General features: G+C 44.9%; 1 protein-coding gene across 2 annotated transcripts; it reads right to left on the bottom strand.

Moving 5' to 3' along the window:
- Window positions 1-791: 791 nt before the first annotated feature.
- matn1 (matrilin 1) lies at window positions 792-5,570 on the bottom strand. Of its 2 annotated transcripts, XM_068332450.1 has the most exons (10): window positions 5,232-5,567; window positions 3,896-4,080; window positions 3,650-3,814; window positions 3,337-3,559; window positions 2,352-2,474; window positions 2,054-2,226; window positions 1,736-1,967; window positions 1,497-1,649; window positions 1,303-1,383; window positions 792-1,195 (listed from the first exon to the last, which is right to left on the bottom strand). In XM_068332450.1, exons 1-10 carry the CDS (start codon window positions 5,323-5,325, stop codon window positions 1,146-1,148), a joined length of 1,479 nt encoding a protein of 492 aa, XP_068188551.1. In that variant the 5' UTR covers window positions 5,326-5,567; the 3' UTR covers window positions 792-1,145. The 2 variants fall into 2 exon arrangements, with proteins under 2 accessions (XP_068188551.1, XP_068188552.1); XM_068332451.1 differs by lacking the exon at window positions 2,352-2,474 and having other exon boundaries at window positions 5,232-5,570.
- Window positions 5,571-14,910: the final 9,340 nt, after the last annotated feature.

The raw sequence follows: 14,910 nt of genomic DNA, 5'->3' as shown, positions 1-14,910 counted from the left end.
TTTATGATCCTTGATTTATCAGCGTTCAATGATAACTGATCCGTTAAAGAGCCTTAGGGAGCTGGAGCTCACCCCAGGTGACTGGGAGAGGTAGAATACACTGGTTCACCTCAGGACAATAACAGACAAGCATTCATGCTCACATTCACACCCACGAGGAGTAACCAGTTCACCTACATCGTACGTCTTTGGACAGCAACACTGCCTAACAACAATATAGATTCAACTTTTCATTTGGTCCTTAGTCATTTAAGACTTAATTATAATTAAAATGTAAATATAAATAATTCCCACTGTAGTAATATGGACTCAATCTGTCCATCTTCTTGTTGGGGACACCCATTGAGACCTTGTGGTCCCTCAAGCCCACATTATGTCCCCAAAGAGCATTAAGTTTTAATGGTAATTAATTTCTCATGTGTGTGTGCGATGGGTATTTTTGCTGGTACAATTGTATCACAATTTATGATATGTACTTCCTGGATCACCTTTATTTAGGAAATTTAAAAAAAAACATCAGTGTGTGCCCTTATTATCAGACATATATCTTATTAATTTATCTTCATATGCCATATATATATATATATATATATAATAGATACCTTTGTGTGGGGGCTAAGATAGGAAGGTGAAGCCTTCAAATGAGAGAGCAAAGAGAGAGAAACATAGCAGTGACAGAAATAATCAGACAGATATAATCAGAGAGAGTTGATGCGCAGCTCCGGTTGACATGACACGACTCTGGGGGTTTTGAGGGAACTCATCACTGTGAACTCGACAAAGAAAAACCCTTCAGTTTACCGTTTCCCTATGAGGGAAGACTTTTATTAACAAACACACAGGCTGTCTATGGAGGGTGACCTTCGGAGTGCACACACACACACAAAGGCATGGTCCCCATGGCAACCGGCGCTTCGTGTCCCCGGAGACCCAAGGGTGGAAGAGGTAAGAATGGGGCGGGGGTAGGGCAGAGGTGGTTTAGGCGAGCTGAGAATACAGAGGTCAGGGTTCACACACACACATACACACACACAGGTTCCTCTGCAGTATTTTACAGGAAGTAAAATTGTTTGTGTGTGTGTGTGTGATTGTGTGTGTACGTGGGTGTGTTTGCAGAGGAAAAAGGTAGATAAGGATCCGAGTCCTCAGACGATTTTGTTCTCCAGCAAGGCGATCCTCTTCGACATACTCTCTAGTAAGACTCTGTCAAGGATCACAAGACAGTCAACATGGTAAAGACATTAATACACCCCCAACCCCACCCCGCCAAACATTTTATTCCCAAAACATTTTCAAGGATATATTTTTTTGTGAGTGCATGTAGGGCATCTTCTACTTTCTTTTGGAACTTGACAAGGGTGTCGCATTCGCAAGGATCGTCCTCTGTGGGAGCAGAAAAACACCGGTTCATGTGTTATTTCAGCAGAACGCAGAATAAAAATGAATAATAATCATGTAAGAGTTTGTAGCGTTGGTATTTTATCATCATGTTAGACCTTGGCAGATGTTGATCTGCAGCTTCTTGGCGATCTGGGTCATGGTCTTGAAGTCGGCGGTGTAGAAGTAATGCTCTCCGGTCGGCTCAGAGGCGATCTCTTTCAGCTCATCCTCCACTGCATTTCCCACTCCGACGGCATACATCTTGAAACCTGTGCAGTAAAAAGTGATAGGTTCCCCTCATCTGACAGCTTAATGTAGGCTGTATATCGCATTATAACACCCCATCATCTCCCACCGTGCTCCTTGGCCTTCTTGGCAGCATCGCCGATGTAGTCTTGGCTGCGTCCGTCGGTGAACACGATGCCGACCTTGGTGACTCCGGGTCGGGCGCCCTGGCCGGCGCTGAAGCTGTTGTCTGTCAGGTATCGGAGAGCCTGGCCTGTCATGGTTCCCCTCTCCATGTAGGCCATCCTCTTCACAGCGTCCTTCAGGTCTTTCTTGTTGTTGTGGCGTCCCAGAGGAAACTCCTGCAGGAGGAGAGAAAAGAAAAAAAGCCAGAGTTGGTTTGAAAGAGAAGGAATCTGCCCATCAGGTGACAAATAATGACCCGTACCTGTCTGACTGAGCTGGAATACTGCACCAGTCCAACGTGAGCCTTGTTTTCAGACACGTCCAGCTTGTCGATGATCTGGTTGATCCATTTCTTGACCAGCTCAAAGTTCTCGGGGCGGACGCTCTTTGAGCCGTCGATCAGGAACACCACGTCTGTGGCCGAGTTGCTGCAGGCTGTTAGTATCAAACACGCCACAGGTCATGTTACCCTGGGTGTGCAGTGACCACATCTGGGCAAATACTTCCACACACACACACATACACGAAAAGGAACGCCCACTTAAAACACACACACTCACCACTGCAGCTGCGACCATCGGCCATGAGGGTTAAGCCATCTTTGCAGGCACACTTGTATGATCCGGGGCTGCTGATGCATACCTGCTCACAGTCATGATCTCCAGTCGCACACAGGTCCGACACTGTGTGCGTGCGTGTGTGTGTGTGCGTGCATGTGTGTGTGTGCGTGTGCAGAGCACACAAGGACACACAGTGAAATATATATTGACGCACACACACGCACACACACACATAGAGGAGGGTAGGTTTTGTGGGGGTTAGGAGGAGAGAATAAAACTATGTCAGTTTGAAAACGGGAATATCAAGCATTGATTTTTTTTTTCTTTTTTTTAATGATCTACTGGGACCTGCAGTCGTAACAGTTTTTAATACGTGTGGAAGGTCCAGCTCAGCAGATCCTTAAAATAAATTGGTGGAAAACATTGGAGAAGCCCCAAATAAACCAGAACTGTATGTTTCCAAATGTGAATCACGGGCTCCTCCAATAAGAATCCACCGATTGGCACTTACATGGAAAGTATCTGCAGCGAGTTTGGCCTCTGCTAACGGGTGTCAGACAGCACCCAAAGCTGCTGCAGACCGGGAGAGCCAGAGGACATTGCAAAAATAATTAGAAGTTTAATGATTGTGACTAATGGATCTGTAATTAAGGAGAGATCAGTCCAGCTTCTCGGTTATGGGATAGCTGACTGAAGGACAGGAGTGAGTTTCGTTCCAAAAAAGGTTGTTCCTCCCCAAATGTCTTCATGTGCTTGGAATATCTAATGAGGCTGAATGAATACACTGTAGTCCTGTAGAGGGATGGAGGGACAAAAAGGAGGGAACAATGATTTGGAATGAAAAGCATGCATGGTGGGGGGGTGGGGGGTGGACAAAAATGACGACTGACCCTAATAGGAATGTATTTCTAACCCTGTTCCTCTAACTTTAACCACCAAGTCCATGTTTCCTTCCTTTGCCCTTCACTTCCTCCTCCCATCTTACCACAGAAAGCCTCCTGGAACTTCTTGGTGAGCTTCTCGATGACGCTGTAGCTCTCCACATAGTCCACGTGGTCGTCCAGGGGATCGCTGGCCATCTGCCTCAGCGTGCTCATGTCCACACGCCCCACACCGATGGCAAAAATCTCAATGCCAGCATCCCGAGCGCGCTGAGCCACTTCCTTCACGTTGTCTTGGGGACGTCCGTCTGTCACGATGATGGCGACCTGTGAAAGCAGAGGAGCGAGGCTTGATTTGTCAAAACAAGGCTAGTGATCCCTCACCTTGTTGACCTCATGGTTGTAAATGTGCTCCACCTTATTGATGTCGGGAGACTTGACGCGAGCGCCCTCGCTCTCACTGAAGGCCACATTCAGCGAGAACTGGATGGCCAGACCGGTCATCGTTCCGGTGGACAACGGCTCGATCTTGGTCACAGCTTTAATCAGCCCAGCTTTACTGCGGTGTGTCTTCAGCGACACCTTTGAAAAAGCAAGATCAATGGTATAAAACAGTAAATGGAATAAAAGCAGCAGTGAAAAACGGATGAATGAACCTCACACCTCGTTCTTAACGCGGCTGGCGTAGTTAACAACTCCCACACGGGTGGCGTTTGGACCGACATCCAGCCCCTCAATGACCTTCGCCAGGAAGACCTTGACCTGCTCGAACTCCGAAGGGCGAACGCTCCGGCTGCTGTCGATGATGAACACGATGTCTGTGGGACGGGTTTTGCACAAACCTGCCGCTGAAGGTGAAAGAGCAGGAAGGAGATCGGTGTTATTCTCACCCAAATTCTCTGAATAGGTGCATCCACAAATGAAGGTAAAAAGGAGAAGGGTGGGAAGAACGTGGGGGAGACCAGAGGAATTCAGGAGGGAAATGGGGGAGGGTGATGGAGGTTTTTGAAAAAGTGGGAGGAAACAGAAAAACAGGATGCAGGGAGGCAGAAATGGGCGGAGAGATGGAGGGTGGAGGGAGAGGTGAGATGTGCTCGGGCAGGAAAACGAGGATGAATGACACAGAAAGAAGTCACTCAAAATATATTAATATGACTTTGTGAAAGTACCTCTAAATTACTGTTGTAGATAATATAAAATATTCAAATTAAAATGACAACAAGGACTGGAAACAGCCAAGAAAGCTCAGAAAAACTATGAAAAAGTGGATTTTAGAGGGGGTTTTTTTTGCAGTTATTCTCAAATTGAGGCCAATTTTTGTTTTGTTTTTACCAATGTTTGTGTTTAAAGGACAACTTTTTCCCCTGGACATTGACTTGTTAATAAAAATTTTTTTTTAAAAAGCTGCACTCATTACTACAGGGAGTTCAGGTTTGGGTTTTGGTATTCGTGGCCTTATGAAATCAAAATGTTGTCTAACGTTTAACGTCACTGATCTCCATTCTCACCCTTCACCTCCATCTCTCCATCCAACTTTTTTTCACCTACCAACCTCTAAATCACTCGGTCACACACACTAACCGCCATCCGAACTGAGCATGAAAACCCTCGGAAACAACTCATAAATCTCGTTTTATAATGTGCTGGATGGCTGAAATTTTTTTAAATCAATAGCATTGATCGCCACTGGAGCAAAATAAGATCAATACAAATTTGGAGTTATATTCTTTGTCGTTTAAAGAAAATGATCACAGTATTAAACTCTTGATCGAAACAAATTGGATTTGAATGTTGTTCACCTTTTCCTGCTTTTTCCTCATCTTTACGCCACAAACAGCTTCATTTAAATATTACACATCATAGCACCATGACTGTATGGACTGAAGACCCGCTTCCTCACCAATAGGATCAATCCCTCTACAGGAATCACATTATAAACCTCCGCTCACAGCATCAGCAACTCAACATAGCGTTGAGGGTTAAAGGTCATCATTCTTACCCATGGCGGCGGCCATGCGGAGGTCTGCGGGTGCGGTGGCTTGAGCCCCCATGAGGCCGAGCAGCAGCAGGATCATCGGCAGGGAAGGCGTCATGGTGACAGCGACAGAGGGGTGATGGGTATACGCGGGGGTCCGGGCGCGTCCGCAGACTGTCCTAAGAGTCTGAAGCCAGAAAGGAGCCGGAGCGGGGCGAAGGGAGTTCTAGGCGAGGGGGACGGCCACAAAGTGAGACTGAGGGACTCTGAGCTGCAGGTTATCAATGCAAGTGCTTCACGCAGTCAGCCCACAGACACCCCCCTCCACCCCCACCTCTATAGCAGCAGTGGGCCCGTCAACGTATGTGTGTGTGTGTGTGTGTCTGTGGGAAAGAGAGGGAAATACCTGCCCTGGGAGGACCTAAAATGGTGGCCAGGGAAAGACAAACACACCTTGATATGGCTAGGATGGACAGGTATGTGTGTGTGTGAGCGGTGAAGTAATCGAGTGTGTGTGTGTGTGTGTTTGTGTGTGTGTGTGTCTGGCTGGGGGTACAGGAGCGGCCGGGGTTTTGGTACGGAGCGCTCGCCAACACAGCCGCCCCAGGTTGGATTTGGCCAAAGCTCAAATAAACAGCAACATGAATTCCTCTTTTCTCCCCGTGGTCCCTCGTATAGCAAACACACATTTATGGTGCGGAAGTGAAGGAGAGCCGCCGTACACAGCTTACAGTGTTCCTCCTGCTCCGCACATTAGGATGTGTGTGTGTGTGTGTGTGTGTTTGTGTGTGCGCGCGCATTTTAGCACAAGTGTGCATTTCTGTGTCACTTAAAACACAGAAGCCAATTCCTGGACTCGTACATTTAGTCCAGTGCTCCTGAATTAAAAGCAACATTTTCCGTTCTTGCTATTAGGTGTGTGTTTTAGAGCTTTTATTCATCATGCTCTGTGGTTTTGTGGATTTTTTAAAAACCCTCTAAATTTGGTTTTGAATGAATTTTAAATCACAACAGAAACCTAAAAACGTAGAGTGAAATTTCCTTGATTGCAACCAGATAAAACGTGACTTCCTCCCGTCACACCGGCTCCTCTTCTCCTCCACGTCTCCATTACTCTCCTCCTGTCAGGTCGGGCCCCAGTGGAGTAAACACAGTAGGAAAACACACTTTCATCAATGCGCTCACATACATCTTCAATCGCACTAAAGAGTCCACATACAGACCCGCATAGAGACCCCTCTTTTCCCTACGACATCCCGCTCCACCCCGACCCAGCCCCGCATTCCTCTACACCTCCCATTTCTCCTCCTCAACACACACACACACATACACACTTCCATCCACACACAACCTGAACAAGCCGCAATTGAGGGGTGATCTGGGAGGAGTGGGGGCTCTGTACAGTAACGAGCCAACACATTTCCTACAGAACTGATCAAGCTGTAAAATCAGTGTTTTGAGTTACGTTGGCGATGGGTCTTGGATGAGGGTTATTCCTGGACAACGTGTCATCTGTAAGGGTCTAATAAGAGAGGACACAACAGACATGTAGATAAACACAATCATACGACACCTACAGTAGATTCACACATCAACACGAGGGTTACGTAAGAACGTCTGCTTGGCAGGCAGGACGCAAACATGAGAGCTGGAGGAGCTCCTGCATCCGTCAGCGTTCGTCCACTATTGCACAACATCGATTAAAGTCACTCATTTTTCATCCTGCCTTCATATTGATTAATCTCAGCATCGGAGGTGAAGCGCTGAGACAAGAACAAGAAGTGTGTCCACATGGGCTAATTTAATAATATTAGTATTTGCACGGTTTAATTTGTGACTTGAATGACGGATGATAGATGTCTAATATTGCAAGGGCAATATTTACTTTACAATAATATCTGACAATGTGAGAGTGATGTGAGAAAAGCAGTAACTGCATATATATTTGGGAATATTTTATCATTTTGGGCGAGGATGTAGCCACAGCCGGCCTAATCATTAGAAAATTGATCGCTATCCATTATGAAATAGTGATTTTTAAGCAAGAAATGTGATGTAACTGATGTTTGTCAATAATGGATAAAAAAAAAAAGATCAATTGTCAAAGTTGTTAATAAATACCATAATTCTTTGACTAATCCAAAGTTTTACTCAACAGCCAATCAGCGGACTGACATTCAAATGTAAACATTGTGATTTCATCAACTCAGTTACTTTCTGCTTTCTATATCTCTGTTGGTTTTCCAGGGTCAAAAAAAGGAACTAGAACACACAGAGATGACACATTTTCTTTTTTTACTCGAAAAGCAAATATGTCACCTTTCTTTGGAAACACCTAATCCGCCACAGGGAGTTTAATTTAGCATTCATAACAATATTACCGTTGGACCGATACTGCAAATGGAAGCAGGTCTAAATCAAACAACGTGCTTCCTCTCAGCCACAGTCATCACTTCCAATAAGTGTTTACTAGTGAATTGTTCAGATGATTTATTGTATGTCCGATATTTAACATGTCAATTATGTAAATCTGTTAATTTTAGTCATTAGTAATATGCTCCTGCCATTATCGGTCAGATTCTCTTTCTCAAAAATGTTGCATCTTTTGAAAATAAACCAAAAATCAACAATCCAATGGGCTCCAAACCAGGAAACCAAAAGACCGGATGATCTCTAAGCCACGATTTGGTTTTGGTCCACAAAAAAATGTCACTTTCACTCATTTATAGCAAAGCACTACAAAAACGATCAATCAACTCCACTAGCTGACTTTGATCAACTGATATTGTGACATTTTCTTTCGGGTTTTTTGCTCAGCGTGTATTTGTGTCTGTGCAGTCACAAGGTTTGGAAAGACTGCAAGGATTTCGTGTTCGACCACAACCATAAATATTCAAACAGGTTCCTTTTCTTCAAGCCTCAGAATACTGAGTAAATATTGACACGTTGGAATCAGGGTGGACTGAAGCATCCCATACTTGTACTTAAAAGACTCACACATAAGCATGTATGCAAAAACACACACACACACACACACACACACTGGTGGCCTGCAGCTCTGAGAGGTCTTTGTTTACACCAGGGGGAGTCCTGGAAAATTAACTGCTGAATCAAACCTACATGACACCTTCTTTAGTTACGCATGAATTCAGTGACACATTAATTACGATCATGTAATCGATACTGAAAGACAGATATGTAAAGTTTGAGGCTTCGCTTCCACCAGAATGAAACTAGGAAACTTTCCTCCACAAACTTCGAGCCTCACGCTTGAGGTTTTTCGTTCCTGGAATGAACGCGTTGTGTGCGTTTCTTTATGGGAGTTTGAGAAATGTCTTCGCTGCACAAGACGTTTTTATGTGTGTACCCGCTGGTGAGGGTTGAAGCTGCTCCTGCCAACAGTAACAGCTCAGTAGCCAGTGAGAAGGAAGAAAGAGGTTCATTAAAAACCAAATACACTAGTTACATAACCAACAGTTCTGTTCACCCCCCACCCCCACCCCCCACCCCCCCACACACATTTTCCTCCATGATATGAACACTCTCTTCCCTCATCTCCATCTTCTTCTCTCTCCCACGCCTCCTGGCAGAGCCCGCCCATCATCCTCTTCTCCTCCCATAGCAACAGCTTATCTCAGCTCTCCTCCCTCGTTCCCAAACCCCCTCACTCCTCTGTTCTCTCATCAAAAGACTCCTGCGCTCACTACATCATCATCATCATCATCACCATCATCAATTCAAAATATACTTTACATACAGCAGGGCTAAAAAATGGGAATATCACTGAGAACTTACAGAGGAACTTTGTGTTTTACTTTCATTACTGGGAAAGGGGCAAGAAATGACAGATCGGTTCCAAAACTTTTCCAGCCAGATGCTTTCAGGTGGGGTGGGGGGGGTGTTCATGAAGGGATTTGGTTTAGAACTGACTCGCATACAAAGAACAAACAGCAGAAAGTAGTGTGTGCGAACACAGCAGATGGCGACAGCTTAAGGGTTTAGGGTGTGTCTTCCACCCTCTACCATTTGCTGATGGAAGGACATCTCATGCAGTACCATAAATCCCACCATGTGGTCCTCACACGCAAAATAGCGCACCCTTGTGGTCACCATTTGCCTCACCTATGCAACCAGGTTCCCGACTGCTGGTCTGAGGGCAATTAAAGGCCCCTGGATTCACCGTGTATATTAATCATTAACAGGTATTTATCTAGGCTAATGATCCCTTTTTTACAGTAGGTTATCACCACCGTCAGCATTAAAATATATATAATCCTCAAGATCTTCTCAAAACAAACATTGCTAATGCTCATTCTCGGTTGATTTTCCCGTTTCAGATAGCTGCTGCAACCTGGTAGCCGTCCTCACACATTTATTAAGATTTTAATTTGGTGCTGTAATTGCCTCCACCGGTGCATCAGAGGAGGAACGACCCTTCTCCATCACTCCCCTGTAGTGTTTACACAAGACAATGAGGCTCCACAGGTCTTTAGTGTTTCTTTATGTGACCGTATAAAATTTAAGAGCCTCTATTTAGCATTAGTTCTAGACATACAATTATTTAAATAAAGCAAAAATAAGAACACTTATTGCAAATAACTTCACAATATAGCAACAATTACAACTTAAAAAAATTAAGTTAACTCCTCGCCACGTTTCTCATTTCCATTGTCGTATTCTAACATAAATAAGACTGAATCCCACTGAATCATATGCTGATAGGGACATGGGGAACAATTAGCTTGAAAATTACCACAATTACCATGCCACTGTATGTCTAGTCGACTGGTCTGCAGCATAATTACTTCAATAAAAACAGGTCACCAGATCTAAAAATACGTCGGGAACTGCTCATTAGAATCACGACAGTCAATTAAATAAAAAGATCAACACAGCAATGAGTATTTATTGTAGCCACAGTTAATGCAATTAAGCCACGTCTAATGAGGTTATCGTCTCCACTGTGAACAATTACTTGTGCTTCACATGGAGAATACAGAAAAACTCAAAACGTGCACACAACACTTTTAGAGTGACACTTCAACTCACACAAATAATCACGTCAAAAATGTATGGGGGAGAAGTCACAGTGGAAGTGGCTGTGAATCTGTTGAGGGCTGTCATACTCGATCTTGACACAAGAGGGCAATGGAGGTCTTTCTGGAGAAGCGGGGCTGACCTGAGGAGGCAGCAGGCATGCAGCCTTTGTAGGAGTGATCTCAACCCTACCAGCGGCCCACAACGTGGACACAGGAGGGAGGATGGTGGTGGTGCTGCTGCTGGAGTGTATATCACTGTGTGGATTTGAATGCGAGGACCCGTGGTCCTCCAGGGTGAAGAATGTAGACGTTGGTAGAGCGGTGGAGGACGGAGGTTGGTGCTCACATGTGTTTCCTGAGCTGAGAGAGAAAGCAGGAGGGCACAGAGCGTGCTGGTGGATGGCTGGTTGACCATACATGTTACCCCACGGGCCCGACTGGTACGCGGCCATTCCACCTGAATGGAAAGTCACAGATTTAAACATGTGACATGTGAGACATGCTGGAGGTCATTTTAGCTAAAGGAGCAGGACCACTGGATGGGATGGATGCCATACACACCCCTTTACCTCAAATTGAGACCAATCCATGATGATCCATGATTGTCTTCCTCAGACAAGTTTTTCCATTTATTTTCATGAAAACTCAGCTCTCCCTTTTCCTGATACCAAATTGTTCAAGTTTACTGCTGGTGAAAACCCAAAATTCCTAATTTTACCTTTTTAGAATAAAAATAAATTACATATTAAAAAAATAAATAAAGGTGATGTTTATGGGGAAACGATTTATAGACAATTTAATGTGTTTAACACTGAATTTGCTGAACTGTTAGCAACTCATCCAACTGGGCAGCATAACCAAAAAGAGCCAAGTCATGCATTTATTCTGAGATTTTCTTTTCAGGGATGCAAAATCCAATCTCAAATGAGGAGACGGCTTATAGATGGAAGTGATACTCGCTTCCAGAGCAGTAATGTAGAACTGTAATCTACTTTCTTAGAACTTCCCTTGCAGTTTGCCTGTAATGCATTTCTGTGAAACTGTCAAAGACACCAGAGCAAAAAACCACATATCCCATCAGAAGGAAGTGACACCATAACAGCCAAAACTTTAACCGTCTCCAAGCTCCCTCCCTTCTCACGATCAGCCAATCACGTTCCTTGATCTACGAGCAACATGCACCAGCAAACAATGTCACACTTCTGTTGCTGCTTCACACCAACATTTGACACAACTACAACAAAAAAAGCCATGGAGTAACACAATAAGTAAAAGGCGAGAGGGAATTCATAGGACAGGTAGGATTGTCCTACTGACCTGCAGTACGGTGTAAGAATCAGACAGAACTATGTGAAGCAGTTAAGAACACAAGCTGGATCAACATTAATGCACAAAATGCTTAGTTTTCAGTGAGTATTGAATCTTTGCAAAATTCAAATATTATCTGGCGCATGACTTCATGCAACTGAAACCCTTTATTTATCATCCTCATTCACCAACCTCTAAATCTTATATTCAATAATACAATGGAAGCACTGGGGTCTGAGTGGCTCGGACACAAAGAATGTAATCAAGACTTTCCGGGTCGGACGTCATCCTGGGACCTTGATGTTAATAACAGTCTAGAGGTCCTACCAGCAGAAGACAAAAAGCTGAATGGGGTATTCAGAAATCCAGAAGTCAAATCCTCATTTCCTGAATAGACAACGTTATGTGAATCAAGCAGTCAAGGTACATAACTTGGATGTTTATTTCAATCCCATCATCATTTTTTAGATGACTCCCTCAAATTTATTATTTCATTGTGACATTTGGGCTTCCTCTTGGGAAACATACATTCAAAATGACTATAACAACATTTTTTGGTCATGATTAAACAAAGGTGTCCCTTTTCCTTTAAAAAAAACATTCTTTAAAGAGTGGCTTTAGCGAGAAACACTACGGCTTATTACAAATATATATTTACTGAAATATGTGTGATGAGGTTCATTCATTCATTCACTGTCTACCGCTTGTTCCAAATTTGGCGGTCATGGGGATTGCTGGAGCCTAAGCCAGCTGGACTTATGGGCGAGAGGGTGGGACACTCTAACCACTCACACACACGGGCAATTTGTACAGATCAATTCACCTAAGGTGCATGCTTTTGGAGGGGAGAGGAAGCCGGAGAACCTGGAAATAACCCACACAGACCAGAGGAGAACATTCAAAATCCGCACAGAGCGGGACTTGAACCTGGAACCATTTGCTGTGAGGCAGCAGCGCTACCCACTGCACCACCATGACGCCTCAAGTGGTTTTCATACCTAAGATACCTAAGAATCAACTTTTGCATTGACAAGCTTTACTTACATTTTGGGACCAGCTTGTTTTTGGTCTGACACACTTGGCTGCCACATATTTGTGACCCCATAAATGAATCAAACCACATCTTAAGGACTTACTGTGATGACCGGACGACTGCAGCAGGATTTGCCCCGTGTTCTGGGACTGGAAATACGTGGGGCCTCCAGTGGTATAGGTCACCATCCTAGTGGAGCTTCCTCCAGGGCCAAAAGTCAGGTAAGAGGTGGGGTTAGAATCTGGAGGGTTTGGGGTGAGGTAGGGGGAGGGAGTGAGGTACGTCATGTGAGGTAGGGATGCTTGAGATTGGTGATGGGGCTGGGCGTTGGGGTAGGAAGGCTGGAGCTGGAAGGAGAGCACAGGGTTCTGCTGGCTTGAGTTCAGATAATCCAGCTTCTCCCCAATGTCAAAAAGGGAGCTGAGAATACAGAAATAAAAAGTCAGACACCCACATCATCATAAGACCATTATTTACATTTATAATAACCATATTAATAATACAGGCCTTTCTGTCAATAGGGTTGTACACTCTAAAGTGTGCTACAAGAGCAGTTCAAAACATTATGTTTGAGAACAGAATCTATTAAAGCTGCAGCCTGAGGCACCGTTTTATCAGTATTCCACAGGACCCCCCACTCATGCCCACTCCATTCCAAACCCTTGATCCTGCAGCCATCGCTTGTGGCTGTTGTCCCTGCTGAAATTATTTGTTAGACTGACTCCACCGCCGGCTGAGAGCTACGCTGACCTGGTGTCCGTCTGCAAATACTGGGGGTCTCGATGGGACAAGGAGGAGCCCCCATCCACGGCATCCAGAAACGCAGGTGGGGTGTTAAGAAGAGGTGGAGCGGCATTGGTGGGATTGTAGGTCATTGATAGGAGGGAGAAATTGGCTCGACGGATGGGAGGAGGGCTGTGTAAGGGGCATGGGTGGTACTGTTCCAAACCCCCCTGAGATGAAAGCTGGTGCTGACCCTCATCTCTCACGCTGGATTGGCCTTGGAGATGAGACACAGAGATTAAGCAGTGAGATTAATGCGATACAGCTGTTTGGTGTTCGACACGGAGGAGCCGAGTGGATTCAAACCAAACAAATTCAGCGCCGGGTGACGGGTGATATGAGTTCAAATCTCTACCCAAGTCCTCTCCATTGGCACCCACCCTATTTGTTAACACAGTGCTCCCGTTGTACTGAGGAACCTGGACACAAGTTTAGGAGGTAGACAAACAATAAAACAATTCTAAATCTATTTTTTTTTAGCATTACTTATAATATAAAAGTTTGTCAACATGATTAATAATTAAAATCTGTGAAATCTGGATATTTAGGGATGAATAATTCAGCCCTCAGCAGTGGAGAAGATGCCATACGCCTGCAGGTTGTTCTCACATGTAGAATAAAACAAAACCCATCCAGTGTGCACAGAAGTCTTCTTCCCCACATAGACCAGTGGCCTTCAATGTGTGCATGCATGCATATTTCGGCACCTGGGCTGTTGAGAATGGCCACCAGGTTGCTGAAGGAGGGCATCGTCTGGTTGGACAGGGAGGGGAGGGATGGGGCCACAGAAGTGAACTGGGGCACCTTGCTGACAAAGTGAGAAAAAGAAGGGGCGCCTTTACTGGAAAAGACGTGAAAAAAGCCACAATGGAGACATAAAATCTGAGGACATTACAGAGACAACATCGTGATACCTGTTCGGACTCAACATGAGCAGGGTGGTGTTGATTTGTTTTGGGGGGCTGCTGCTGAGTCCAGCTCCGTTCTGCCCGTGTTCAGCCTTTGCAGTGATGGAGCGCTCTACTTTCCTCCACTTAGCCCTGCGGTTCTGGAACCAAACCTGGCAAAACGGGGATATAATTGGAGGGCAACATTCACATAATTTTAATAAGGAGTGACGACGGTGGAAACTCCCCGTTCACTAAGAGTTTAATCCATCTGGAGTCATGAGGCATATTTCTAAAAAGATCAAAAAGAGGAAAGCAGCTATCAAACCATAATTCTTTGAGGCGTGACGCCAACTGACGCAGCGATGACTTTCCTCTTCTCTGCATCAGGGTAGTGGTCTTCCTGGAATAAGGCCTCTAAATGCTCTAACTGATCTGCTCTCATTTGTACATGCACACACACACACACGCAGAGAGACACACACGAAAGTGATCTGCTTAGCGACTGAATACATGCAGACACGTTGACTGTACGGTTACCAGTGCGGTAGAGCGTTCGAGTTTTCTTCTTCGGCGCAGGCGGCATCACGCCGTTCTCCACGGTTTTGAACCCTGGGAGCACTGGTAGGTTGAGGACGCGGCTTCGACCCTTG

This window comes from Antennarius striatus, chromosome 14, assembly GCF_040054535.1.
Source record: "Antennarius striatus isolate MH-2024 chromosome 14, ASM4005453v1, whole genome shotgun sequence".
Lineage (NCBI taxonomy): Eukaryota > Metazoa > Chordata > Actinopteri > Lophiiformes > Antennariidae > Antennarius > Antennarius striatus.
This window is presented reverse-complemented; position numbering and strand designations above follow the sequence as displayed.